Here is a 13519-nt window from a genome sequence, read left to right on the forward strand (position 1 = left end):
TCTAGAAATGCTCAAAACTACCACTTTTTGATCAAGTAGATGAAAAAATATGGTTTGGTTTTTTTGTGTGTTTTAGATAGGCAAAAAATACATCAATTTTAAGCTTTTACAGAGAGCTTCACTTTTCACACTTTTCATAACTTTTTACACTTTTCAATGAACTTTTCACTTTTCATTTCACTAAAATTACTTTTCTGAAAAGTGCACATCTCTAGTCATTCTAAAAACAACTTTTCTGGAACTATCAAATTTTGTAATAGAAAAATCTTGAAATTTTGCGAAAAATCAAAAATGAATTTTTAAAAATGAATAAACAAAAAAAATGAAAAAACCAAAACGGCTGTTGTAAAAAATCTGAAAAAAATTTAAATTAAAAATTGAAAAATCAACGAAAAATCAATTTTTTTGGAAATGATCAAATTTGATATTTTTTTGTCGAAATTCACGAAAAATAAATTCTTAAAGTATAAATTTTGATTTTTTGATGCCAAAGTTCATGAAATTTAAATAGGTACATCACCATTGAACTTTTTAATTTGAAGTTTATATCAGTGTTTATAACTTTATTCAATATGAAAACTCAAGTCGCCCATTTTATTGCTGTTTCCGAAATTTTACCCCACCATTGGGGGTGTCCACTGTCCAGGTCAGAAAAATTTTTTTTTCGAAAAGTCGAAAATAATCGTCCGACTTGGGTTCACTCCTCATATAAAAAACTCCACAAACTGTTCAAAACAGAGAAAAATTTGAAAACTCATCTCACAAAAACGAATGTAGATGGCGTTAAAAACAATCACACGATGATGTCACTCATTACAACACGTAACCTGCAAAAATTAGAACTTGAAAAACAAATTTTTGAGAGATTACAAAAATTCGGATCGAAGTAATTCGCTTTGATAGTAATAAGCTACGTAAACAGAAACAATAAAATGTAAAAAAATGTACTTTTAAATTATCTATTCAGTGTCTTCGCCTTTTAAAATTGATCGGATGAGTTAATATTGCACCCCATCACGCATTTGGACGATCAGCTACGATGTATAAATTCATTCTGGGTCTGTATTGTTTCATTTTCATTCCATCATGTCTGTCGTTTTATCTACCCGGTTTAGCTCCAGTGAATTATTGCAAAGCCAGTGAAACTACATCATCATCATGCAAGGTATCTAATCTATCTATTCCTCCTATTCGTTTAAATACAAATCGTACGCAATGCCGGAATATGCATCGTGGAATAAATTCTGCGTAGTAGTATGTAGTTGGTAGTAATTTCTAATGATAATTTTTTCCATGTTTTACAGTCCGATGTACAACTGTATGTCAATAGATTGAATACCGAAGAGCTAGTAATGCCTTATGAGTACCATCAGTGAGTCATCATCATCATCGTATTCTTAGAAATTAGCATGCAAACTACCTACATTTATACCAATACAGAATCGTTATCGTTGTATTAATTGAATAATCGTATCATGAATTGTTTCAGTTTCGATTTCTGTACCACTGATGAAAGCGCATCACCTGTTGAGAATCTTGGACAAGTGTTATTCGGTGAACGAATCAGACCGTCTCCTTATAAAGTAAACAGCAATACGTTTAAATGAAATGAAAAGCTTCGGTCAATCGACTGTAACTTAACATATTATTTTGCAGATAAAATTCTTGGAAAACCAAGTGTGCACACCATTGTGTACGAAAACTTACAAACCGAATGATGCAGCTTCTGATTTGAAATTATTATTCTTGAAACGAGGAATGAGTTTGAATTATCAGCATCATTGGATCATCGGTAATGCATGTTTTTCCATTGATAAGTGTTTTGTTTCTACGTAGGTATTAATTTGTTATATTCGAATTATTATTTCCAGATAATTTACCAGTAACTTGGTGCTTCTTGGTTGACGATAGTGTCACTTACTGCAATACCGGATTTCCCATGGGATGTTTTATGACCGGCGTTAATGGATTAGATGGAGCTTGCCAAGCATTAGTTGGAGTAATTATTCGTATAATAATATTACTAAACTGTATACTTTTTGTAAATTAATTTTATATTTATTTTCATACGTAGAGAGGAAATACCAGACCGGAACATTACTACCTATTTAATCACGTCGATTTGAAAATAATCTATCATAGTGGAGAACACGAAGAATGGGGTAGTTCTTTTCAAGGAAACGGAGGCCGAATAATCGGTTAGTGATTTTATCCGGATACGGTTACCATTTTGTGTGCCATATTTTAATCGATGACCATTTTTTTACAGCTATAAAAGTTACTCCTCGTAGTATCAATCACAAAGATCGAGCTAACCTTAAATGCGACGGAATACAAGAACCTATGAGTTTCGATAAAGAGAAATTATCCAATCCTGTGGATGTTACGTACAGTTACAGCGTCACCTTCGAGGTACCTTAACTCTTTACAAAATTTCCATCGACATTTACTCGTATGAATATTACTCATGTGTTTTTTCCCCTTCTCATTCATAGAGAAACGATACTATTAAATGGTCCTCGAGATGGGATTATATTCTGGAAGTTTCTCCTCAAACCAATATTCAATGGTTCAGCATTTTGAATTCGCTAATGATCGTGTTCTTTTTATCCGGAATGGTGGCCATGATTATTTTACGAACGTTGCATAAAGATATCGCCAGATATAATCAAGTACGTCACGGACGAGTAATTGTATTATTTCATCGGTGTTGAATTAACTAATGACCATGAATTTCGCTTTATTTTAGATCGATAGTGGCGAAGACGTACAAGAAGAATTTGGCTGGAAATTGGTCCACGGTGACGTATTCAGACCACCTCGAAAGGGAATGCTTTTATCTGTATTCCTCGGTTCTGGAGTTCAAGTCTTATGCATGACTGTGGTGACGCTAAGTACGTTATTACAGTTTTTTTTTCAAGTCGACAATCTATTCTACCTATAGTTGAGCAACTTGATAAGACGTTATGTTTTTTCGCTCTATTATTCGTAATTGACTGCGAGTTATGACATGGCCACCTATTGTTTTCAGTTTTCGCCTGTTTCGGATTCTTATCTCCAGCCAATCGAGGATCACTGATGACGTGTTCTTTAATTTTATACGTTTTTTCGGGAGCTCTTTCCGGATTCGTTTCGGCCCGAATTTACAAAAGTTTCGGAGGAGAGAAATGGAAAACCAATATTTTACTGACAGCTTCGTTATGCCCTGGGTATTTCATATTTTTTCCCCTACCTATTTATTCGTTCAATTTTTCGTATTAGTTCGAAGTGTGTCATACTCGTAAAAAAGGAAGTTGAAAAATTATTATCTCTCGAGACTTATCAGTGAGAAGATAAAATAAAAGTTAAACTTATTAACGTGTTATCTCGCTGGTGGAATAATTGATATTTTTTAACAAGATGATGTTTCGATTTTTACAGAATTGTATTCGCCATATTCTTCTGCTTGAATTTACTTCTTTGGGCGGAAGAGAGTTCGGCAGCTGTTCCTTTCACGACGCTTTTGGCTTTGGTCTCATTATGGTGCTGTATCTCGTTACCGCTGACCTTCGTCGGTTCAGTATTCGGATTCAGAAAGAGGGTTAGTGGCTCAGAGATGAAAAATACACATTTTCTCATGAATACCCGAATATTAAATAAAATGGTGATTTATGTAGGCGATCGAACATCCTGTAAGGACGAATCAAATACCGAGACAAATTCCAGAACAGAGTATCTATACCCAACCGATACCGGGTATTGTTATGGGAGGTATTTTACCGTTCGGGTGTATTTTTATACAGCTATATTTCATTATAAATAGCATTTGGTAAGCGTTCGATATCTGTCACTTAATCCAGAACTTAATGGATGAATTTTTGAGATGATTTTACAATTTTTTTTATGTTCAACAGGTCTCATCAGATTTATTATATGTTTGGATTCCTGTTTTTGGTATTCGTCATTTTAATCATAACTTGCTCCGAAACTACTATTTTGCTGTGTTATTTCCATTTATGCGCCGAAGTCAGTATTATACTTCTGAATTATTTCTCCAGCATTATGAAAGTACTGAATTGTATAATATTTTTTTTTACAGGATTATAATTGGTGGTGGCGAAGTTTCCTGACTAGTGGTTTCACAGCTGTGTACTTTTTAATATATTGCGTTCATTATTTCAATGCGAAAATGAACGTAAATTACGCTGCGTCGACGTTTTTATACTTCGGTTACACGTTCATTATGGTTTTCTTATTTTTCCTTTTAACAGGTAATTATTTATTTTCCATGAAATTGAAAATCGTAAAAAAATCGATTTTTTTGAAAATTATTTTCCAAGTATGAATCATTAAATACCTACCTATGAGGTTGGTAGAAGAGTCAGTCGTGTAATTTCATTATTTTTTCGTTGCACTTGACTTTCTATTTATAGTCCGGCATATGACAATAGGAGTAATTGCACCCCCCCCCCTACCCCCCGCCGATCCTCCGGGACAACTTTTTTCTTAAAGGGGACATCCTAAGGAACATTTTAAAGCAAACTTGCCAAAAAAAAAGTTGGCCTTACTTACAAAATGCGGCCATTTTGATTGACAGGTCTGCCGAAATCGCAACTTTGCGTTCCAACATAGGATTTGCACAAAATTTTTCAAACTGTATAAAGGTAGATCGAAAGATCAAGCAAAAATTTATCACCTGTCAAAATTTCATGTTCTAAAGTGGGTTTTTCGATTTTTGGTGAATTTTTGAAAATCGAATTTAGGACAAAAATGAGGGAAAAAATCAAAATTTTACCAAATTGACCAAGAAAGCTGAAATTTGGGATATACCCTATTTTCGACATGCCAAATCGATTGGAAACGGTTTCAACCCGTTTTGAGCAGTTCTGGAGGCTCCAGCAGATTTTTGAATCTCGAAATTCCCACAAAATTCCATCAAATTGGAGTTGTAATGCTAAAATTTATTCTAAATACTAATTTCAATACGCTACGAAGTACTGCAGGTGAATTTCAAGTCGTTTTGGATCCTCCAGCGACTTTTTTAAAATTCCTGAAGCCTCCAGCAGATTTTTGAATCTTTAAATTTTCACAAAATTTCATCAAATGGAGATGTAAAACTGAAATTTACTCTACACTCCAATTTTAACACCCTCTGAAGACGACTTTAGGTGGGTTCTAGTCATTTTAGAGCCTCCAGTGACTTTTTTTGAAAATTACTGGAGGCTCCAGCAGATTTTTGAATCTTTAAATTTTCACAAAATTTCATCAAATGGAGATGGAAAGCTAAAATTTACTCTACACTCCAATTTTAACACCCTCTGAAGACGACTTTAGGTGGGTTCAAATCATTTTAGGGCCTCCAGAGACTTTTTTGAAAATTACTGGAGCCTCCAGTAGATTTCGAAACTTGAAATTTCCCCAACATTAATTTATCAAATGGAGTTGGCAAGCTGAAATTTAGTTCGCAGACTACATGGTGGTTTCAAAATATGGTTTTGAAGCTTCCAGCTATACTTTTATAGGAAATTTTAATTTTCCGAAAAAACGTCATACAACCTTTCAAAAAGTTGCTGGAGGGTCCAAAACGACTTGAAATTCACCAGCAGTCAACTTCGTAGCGTATTGAAATTAGTTTGCAGAATGAATTTTGACTCTTCATCTTAGTTTGATGAAATTTTGGGGAAATTTCAAGTTTCAAAAATCTACTGGAGGCTCCAATAATTTTCAAAAAATCATTGGAGGCTCTAAAATGACTTGAAATTTACCTGAAGTCGTCTTCAGAGGGTGTTAAAATTGGAGTGTAGAGTAAATTTCAGCATACCATCTCCATTTGATGAAATTTTGTGAAAATTTAAAGTTTCAAAAATCTGCTGGAGGCTTCAAGAATTTTAGAAAAGTCGCTGGAGGATCCAAAACGACTTGAAATTCACCTGCAGTTTTTAGAATAAATTTTAGCTTTACAACTCCAATTTGATGGAATTTTGTGGGAATTTCGAGATTCAAAAATCTGCTGGAGGCTCCAGAACTGCTCAAAACGGGTTGAAACCGTTTCCAATCGATTTGGCATGTCGAAAATAGGGTATATCCCAAATTTCAGCTTTCTTGGTCAATTTGGTAAAATTTTGATTTTTTCCCTCATTTTTGTCCTAAATTCGATTTTCAAAAATTCACCAAAAATCGAAAAACCCACTTTAGCACATGAAATTTTGACAGGTGATAAATTTTTGCATGATCTTTCGATCTACCTTTGTAAAGTTTGAAAAAGTTCGTGCAAGTCCTGTGTTAAAACGCAAAATCTGCGATTTCGGCTGACCTGTCAATCAAAATGGCCGCCATTTTGTAAGTAAGGCCAACTTTTTTTTTGGCAAGTTTGCTGTAAAATGTTCCTTAGGATATCCCCTTTAAGAAAAAAGTTGTCCTGGAGGATCGACGGGGGGGGGGGGGTGCAATTACTCCTATTGTCATATGCCAGACTATTACGCTACTATGTTGAATTGTTGATTCAAGTGTCCAATGGCGATAAAAATTTCACGCCGCTGATCGAGTTTAGTTTAAAAACTACAATATCTTATTGCTTATGTTAATTTTTTTTACAGGCTGTATGGGATTCTTCGCGTGTTTCTGGTTTATTCGTAAAATCTACAGCGTCGTGAAAGTGGATTAATTGCTGGTGATGATTTCATCGATTCATTTGTAATGTTAGTTGATTGCAAATCTACACTTTGATCATCGCTGTTACATAAATATTTTTACATTTGTACGAATAATGAGAATTTTGTCGATAGATCATAATATTATTATTGTAGGGTAATATCGTTATTTTGAACAAAAATTGAGATAGATTTCGTGTGGGGGGATTTATCGTTGTACAGTGATAAGAATTACACGAGTATGTAATTTTTTTACACCATCGAGAAACATTCGTGTTGCGAGTAGGTACCTACGAGTACGTTCGCAAATGTAAAATACGAGTTTGTGATTTTATTAGATATTGTCTTTATAAATTTGTTTACATTGCTTATATTATTTTCTTTATACTACCGCACTATGTACATAAAAAAAAACAAGTCACGTGTATTGTAAATAAGTAGACTTCGTAATCGTAATATTAAAATTAAAAAAAATATTAATTTATTATTTTTTTTTCTCCCAATTCGTTATGTGAATATAATAATTAGGTTTTGCTTAAATATATACGCGTATTCGGTAGATTAATATTTTAACTAGTCAACATCGTTCAACATAAAGGTATCCTTTTTAATGATTTCATTCGTTTTATTCCGATTTTTTTTTCTCTTTTGTGTAAGGACCAAAGGTAATTATTTCGAAAATTTATTTAGAATTTTATACTTATGGCGAATTTTTCCCTGGTAGATGAATATTGAAGCACAAAATGTTACCTGACTTTTTGGATTAAAATAAAACTATGTTGTGAATAAATCTGTAGTTCTATGGTATTTCGTGAATGTATTTATTAGGTACACAGTTTGCATTTTCAACATTATGTTTTTCAAAATAAATTTCAAACTTTGTTAATATTTTTGTGTTTTTTTTTTTTCGTTTGTTTTCGATTGTTGGAAAGCTCGAATTCTCCGCTTTCATTTTTGAGTGCTCGTTTGACTTCAAATTTTCTAGAATTAAAAAATCAACTTGTGTGACTGAAATATTGGATTTTGAACTTCTTACATCTATTTCTTGTAAAAACCTTATTCCGCGTTGAAAACGATTCTCTTGGATAGCGAAAGCCCATAAAACAAAAAGTGTCGGACATGTGCAGATATCACAGTGGTGATGGACATTGGACAAAATGGAAAAAAAATTACTGTGGGAAAAATGTCTCACGACGAATCAAAAAATTTCTCCTGTAAATCCCTCTTATGGCTTCAATGACTCTGAGATAAGTTTTGTGTTCTTGAATGATTAACGATTTCAGTTCGATTAAAATTTGTGAAGTCATCACCGACATAACCGGTACTCTCAGGCCAATTTGTTTTCCATTTTAAAATAAACAAAATTTCCCTATTAAAATGAGAAAAAAATAAAATGTTGCCAAATTGACCTAGAAGGATGAAATTTGGGATATATCGTGTATTTTCGACCTGCCAACTCAATTAGAAATTGTTTCAAACCATTCTGAGCAGTTCTGGAGCCTCGGAAACTTGAAATTACCACAAAATTTCATCAAAAGCTGTTGGAAAGCTAAGATTCATTCTGTAAACTAATTTCAATACGCTAGGGAGTCGATTGCAAGTAGATTTCAAGTCGTTTTGGAGCCTCCGGCGATCTTTTGGAAATTACTGGAGCCTCCAGTAGATATTTCAATGCTCGAAATTTCCATAAAAATTTACCAAACAGGGTGGGAAATGCAAAATTCCCTCTGTACTCCGATTTCAAAACGCTATCAAGTTGACTTCAGGTTGGTTCGAGACATATCGGAGCCTCCAGCGACTTTTCAAAAATTCCTAGAGCCTCCATCTCTATCATCAAATAAATTATGAAAATCTAAAGTAATGTTCACTATACGAAGAAGGAAATGGAGAAAAATAGAAACTAAATCATTTTTGATATGAGAAGAAATTCGGTGAAAGAGGTTTCAAGTGACTGAAGTGACCACTGAAGCCCTGAATGGTAGTTGAAAATCGAATTTATCCACTTCATTCGTCATTCATTCAGTTTCATCGGTCACATGTGAATCCTCAGATTTTATCTTTTCGTCAGAATTTCATTTTCGTTTCCATCTCTTCATTACACAGCTTTGAAATTTTCTTAAATCGAATAAAGTAGAAAAGCTCTGAAAGTTAATATGAACGAATCTATTCAAAGTACTCGAACACAGCCGAAGGCTAACCTAACGGAGTTGCACGAACGCTTCGTTATTTTAATAACTAAAAAAATTATTGGACCTTTATTTAATAAATTGTTACGAGTCTTTTCATATTCAGATCATCTTGAAAGAACTATACGAAGCATCTTTCGGTATTAGGATCACTTCTAGTCTTCTGTTTGTGATCTGAGCTTGAAATTTCGTTGCTATTTTTCCATCGAATGCACAAACGTTTGCATTTATACGTATGAAAATTTAGAAACAATTTTTCTTCGTCCAGTGAAAAATAAAACCATACAGAAAAGAAGAAAGAAAACTCCAACATGTGTTAAAATTATTTACTCATTTTTTTTTTTATTCAATCCACTTGACAAATAATATTAAAAAAACAAACGACTGGGTATGTGGAAAACGAAAAACATCTGCATCGTTTCAGTTTCACTTGAAAATATACATACATTATTTAATCCATCTATAGCATTATTACCACATACGCGTAAGAGAAAAAAAAACGAAAAAAATAAATTCGAGTTAGTTGAATACGTCGACTTATTGTGATTACATAAAATGTATGGGGATATGGAGAGCAACGAAATATTACAGCGTAGAAGAAGTATAAGAAATTATACAAATATATAAGGAAAAATATAACTCTGGGACGAAGAGATGGGGAATAGGGAGCATACACACCGCGAAACCGTTTTCAACGTAATAAATCGATCACTTCCATAATTTCTTAATTGACATATTCTTTTCGGAATCTTTCTGCATTACTTTGGAAACTGCCATTTCGAAATCACCTTGCGTGACGTGTACTCGACGTTCTCTCAAAGCGTACATACCAGCTTCGGTGCAAACACCCTTGACTTCGGCACCCGAAGCACCGGGCATCAGTTCGGCGATCTTTCTAAGATTAATACCTCTGGTCAGGTTCATCTTACGAGAGTGAATTTTCAAAATATCTAAACGAGCTTCTTCATTGGGAGGAGGGAATTCGATTTTACGATCTATACGTCCGGGACGTAGCAGAGCCGGATCTAAGATATCTATACGATTAGTGGCCATGATAACTTTGATATTTTTAGTCGCTTCGAAACCGTCGAGTTGATTGAGCAATTCTAACATGGTACGTTGTACTTCGGAATCGCCTCCGCTGCTCGATTCGATTCGAGATGATCCTATAGAGTCGATTTCGTCCATGAATATTATACTAGGAGCGTGTTCACGAGCCATTACGAAAAGTTCACGAACCATACGCGAACCTTCGCCGATAAATTTTTGAACTAGTTCCGAACCGGAGACACGTATAAACGTACATTCGGTGTGATGAGCTACGGCTCGAGCCAATAACGTTTTACCCGTACCGGGAGGTCCGTATAAAAGCACACCTTTCGGTTGAGCTATACCTAAAGCTTCGAACAACTCGGGATGCTTGACCGGCAACTCGATAACTTCTTTGATTTCTTTTATCTGTTTATCTAAACCGCCGACCATCTCGTACGTGGAATCGGGTACCTTTTCGACCATCATCAGCGATACCAGAGGATCAACCTTGTTCGGTAGGATCTTATGTAACGTGTAGCTCTCGTTTCTCAAAGCGACTCGAGAATTCGGAGTCACATCGGTCATTTCGATATTCTTATCTAAATCTACGACAAACTTTCCCTCCGGGTGTACCTTGACCAGCACTTTCTTCTTATCCATTGGTTTGATCACTTCGCCAACGTACGATCCTTGTTCTTGCAGAAGCATGATTTCTTCGCGTAACATACGAACCTTGGCGTTTAGCTCGTTACGTTGAGCTTCCAGACGGCGCAGATTTTGCGTACGATCTTGAATAATTAACTGCAAAGTCTCAACCTTGTATTTGTAATACGACTTGATACCGTCGTTTTTCTTCGGTTTACTTTCGCCCTGTTCTTTTTGAGCAGCTTTTAGAGGAGCTGCGGCCGCAACTTGAGGCAGTTTGGCGTACGTTTCGTCTACCTGCATCGGTACGACGACAGGACCTTTTTTCACCATTCTTGAGATAGATGATTACCCGTTATCAGACACAGATTCCTGTACAACAAACAGAACACTCTGGTTAATTACGATGTACGAAGTGTGAGATTACACGGTTTATAGCACAACTGCTAGCAAGAAAGTATATTCATTGAACCGTTTTTGACCAGTTGAACGTATATTTTGCAATAAAATCGCAAATATGTTGCGTTATCTGGGAAGCAGCTTCTGCACGAATTGTAACAAAGAACATTCGATGATGTACTCACCTCGAGAATGAACAGCAACAGAGAATGGTGTAGTTCACAAATGTAACATATTCAATGTGGAATTCTATCACTTGAACGAATTAATTTTGGCAAAAATATAGAAAAATTAACAAAATATCTCTGACAGTTGTGAGAAAAATATGAAAATTGTCAAATCATTTGTTTTTTGTTTTTCATCAAATTTCTTTTTTGCATTTACGCCGTAGTGATTAAATGCAGCATCACTGAACGATCTTTTTTTTGAGATGGCGAAATTGTACCTTAAGGTGTTCGATTTCACATTCACCTTAAGGTGTATTTTCAAAATCGCACAATCTGTGTCATTAAAATTTTGCATTTTTTTTTCAAAATTTAAAATTTAAATTTTTAATTTAATTTTAATTTTTTAATTAATTCATTCGGTACCGCGGACGAGTATCGTCCAACTAGTACATGGCCCTTTGTACCAATGACGAGTATACTCGTCCAGGGGTCAGAGGTCATTCCACTTTCAATTTGACCCATATTTTGACCCCAGTCCCCATGTCTTTCGATTTTGTTCAAATTTTTTTCACATCACATAACCTAAAGGCTAAAACCTACCCACCCAACTACTTGAAAAAAAAAACGCCAATAATCCCCCCAGCCCTCTCGAAGGCCCAGTGGGGAGGTTTTATTTTGCTTTAGCAATTTCTTGAAGTATTCCACTTCGAGGGCTCATAACTTTTCCGCTAGAAAACTTATTGACCCGAAAATAATTTCACAGTTCAAAATGGCATCCAAATTTGATTCAAAAACGTACATGTAAAAGTTCATAAAAATTTTATAAAAGTTCAAAGTTGAACAGAAGTGCTTTGTAGGTTTAAATTTTTGCATTTTTTTTTTTTTTTTTTTTTACATAGTGCCGTACCCAACAGACAGGACAGTTCGATATTTCTTGAAAGCCACTGAATCATAGGTGCTTTGAAGGTTGAAATTTTTGCATTTTTTTTTTACAAAGTGCCGTACCCAACAGACAGGACAGTTTGATATTTCTTGAAAGCCACTGAATCATAGGTGCTTTGAAGGTTGAAATTTTTGCATTTTTTTTTTACAAAGTGCCGTACCCAACAGACAGGACAGTTCGATATTTCTTGAAAGCCACTGAATCATAGGTGTTTTGTAGGTTGAAATTTTTGCATTTTTTATCCATTCACAAAGTGCCGTACCCAATGGACACGCCATTTTGATATTTCTTGAAATTCACTGATCAGGTCTCCATGAATCATAGGTGCTTTGGAGGTTGAAATTTTTGCATTTTTTTTTTTTTTTACAAAGTGCCGTACCCAACAGACAGGACAGTTTGATATTTCTTGAAAGCCACTGAATCATAGGTGCTTTGAAGGTTGAAATTTTTGCATTTTTTTTTCATTCACAAAGTGCTGTACCCAAAGGACACGCCATTTTGATATTTCTTGAAATTCACTGATCAGGTCTCCATGAATCATAGGTGCTTTGTAGGTTGAAATTTTTGCATTTTTTTTCCATTCACAAAGTGCCGTGCCCAACAGACAGGACAGATCGATATTTCTTGAAAGCCACTGAATCATAGGTGCTTTGTAGGTTGAAATTCTTGCATTTTTTTTTCATTCACAAAGTGCCCTGCCCAACAGACAGGACAGTTCGATATTTCTTGAAAGCCACTGAATCATAGGTGCTTTGTAGGTTGAAATTTTTGCATTTTTTTTCCATTCACAAAGTGCCGTACCCAACAGACAGGACAATTCGATATTTCTTGAAAGCCACTGAATCATAGGTGCTTTGTAGGTTGAAATTCTTGCATTTTTTTTTCATTCACAAAGTGCCCTGCCCAACAGACAGAACAGTTCGATATTTCTTGAAAGCCACTGAATCATAGGTGCTTTGTAGGTTGAAATTTTTGCATTTTTTATCCATTCACAAAGTGCCCCAATGGACATGCCATTTTGATATTTCTTGAAATTCACTGATCAGGTCTCCATGAATCATAGGTGCTTTGTAGGTTGAAATTTTTGCATTTTTTTTTCATTCACAAAGTGCCGTGCCCAACAGACAGGACAGTTCGATATTTCTTGAAAGCCACTGAATCATAGGTGCTTTGAAGGTTGAAATTTTTGCATTTTTTTTTTACAAAGTGCCGTACCCAACAGACAGGACAGTTTGATATTTCTTGAAAGCCACTGAATCATAGGTGCTTTGAAGGTTGAAATTTTTGCATTTTTTTTTTACAAAGTGCCGTACCCAACAGACAGGACAGTTCGATATTTCTTGAAAGCCACTGAATCATAGGTGTTTTGTAGGTTGAAATTTTTGCATTTTTTATCCATTCACAAAGTGCCGTACCCAATGGACACGCCATTTTGATATTTCTTGAAATTCACTGATCAGGTCTCCATGAATCATAGGTGCTTTGGAGGTTGAAATTTTTGCATTTTTTTTTTTTTTT

General features: G+C 34.9%; 2 protein-coding genes across 2 annotated transcripts; one reads left to right on the forward strand and one right to left on the reverse strand.

Moving 5' to 3' along the window:
* Positions 1-840: 840 nt before the first annotated feature.
* Positions 841-7517, forward strand: TM9SF2 (transmembrane 9 superfamily protein member 2). The gene is made up of 15 exons (XM_065370439.1): positions 841-1165; positions 1305-1372; positions 1490-1583; positions 1657-1792; positions 1872-1999; positions 2075-2198; positions 2270-2412; positions 2496-2672; positions 2750-2894; positions 3032-3209; positions 3421-3580; positions 3657-3808; positions 3894-4005; positions 4079-4250; positions 6576-7517. Exons 1-15 carry the CDS (start codon positions 1040-1042, stop codon positions 6641-6643), a joined length of 1983 nt encoding a protein of 660 aa, XP_065226511.1. The 5' UTR covers positions 841-1039; the 3' UTR covers positions 6644-7517.
* Positions 7518-9127: 1610 nt separating this feature from the next.
* On the reverse strand, positions 9128-11241 carry Rpt6 (26S proteasome regulatory subunit Rpt6). Its single transcript, XM_065370440.1, has 2 exons — positions 11077-11241; positions 9128-10864 (listed from the first exon to the last, which is right to left on the reverse strand). The coding sequence occupies exon 2, from the start codon at positions 10823-10825 to the stop codon at positions 9524-9526; it is 1302 nt and encodes a 433-aa protein (XP_065226512.1). The 5' UTR covers positions 10826-10864; positions 11077-11241; the 3' UTR covers positions 9128-9523.
* Positions 11242-13519: the final 2278 nt, after the last annotated feature.

This window comes from Planococcus citri, chromosome 1 (assembly GCF_950023065.1).
Source record: "Planococcus citri chromosome 1, ihPlaCitr1.1, whole genome shotgun sequence".
Classification (NCBI taxonomy): Eukaryota; Metazoa; Arthropoda; class Insecta; order Hemiptera; family Pseudococcidae; genus Planococcus; species Planococcus citri.

Coding starts and splice junctions, on each gene's coding strand:
- TM9SF2 (XM_065370439.1), top strand. CDS start 1,040: ATGTATAAATTCATTCTGGGTCTGTATTGTTTCATTTTCATTCCATCA. Junction 1,793..1,871: donor TCAGCATCATTGGATCATCG/GTAATGCATGTT, acceptor TATTATTTCCAG/ATAATTTACCAGTAACTTGG. Junction 2,413..2,495: donor GTTACAGCGTCACCTTCGAG/GTACCTTAACTC, acceptor TCTCATTCATAG/AGAAACGATACTATTAAATG.
- Rpt6 (XM_065370440.1), bottom strand. CDS start 10,825: ATGGTGAAAAAAGGTCCTGTCGTCGTACCGATGCAGGTAGACGAAACG.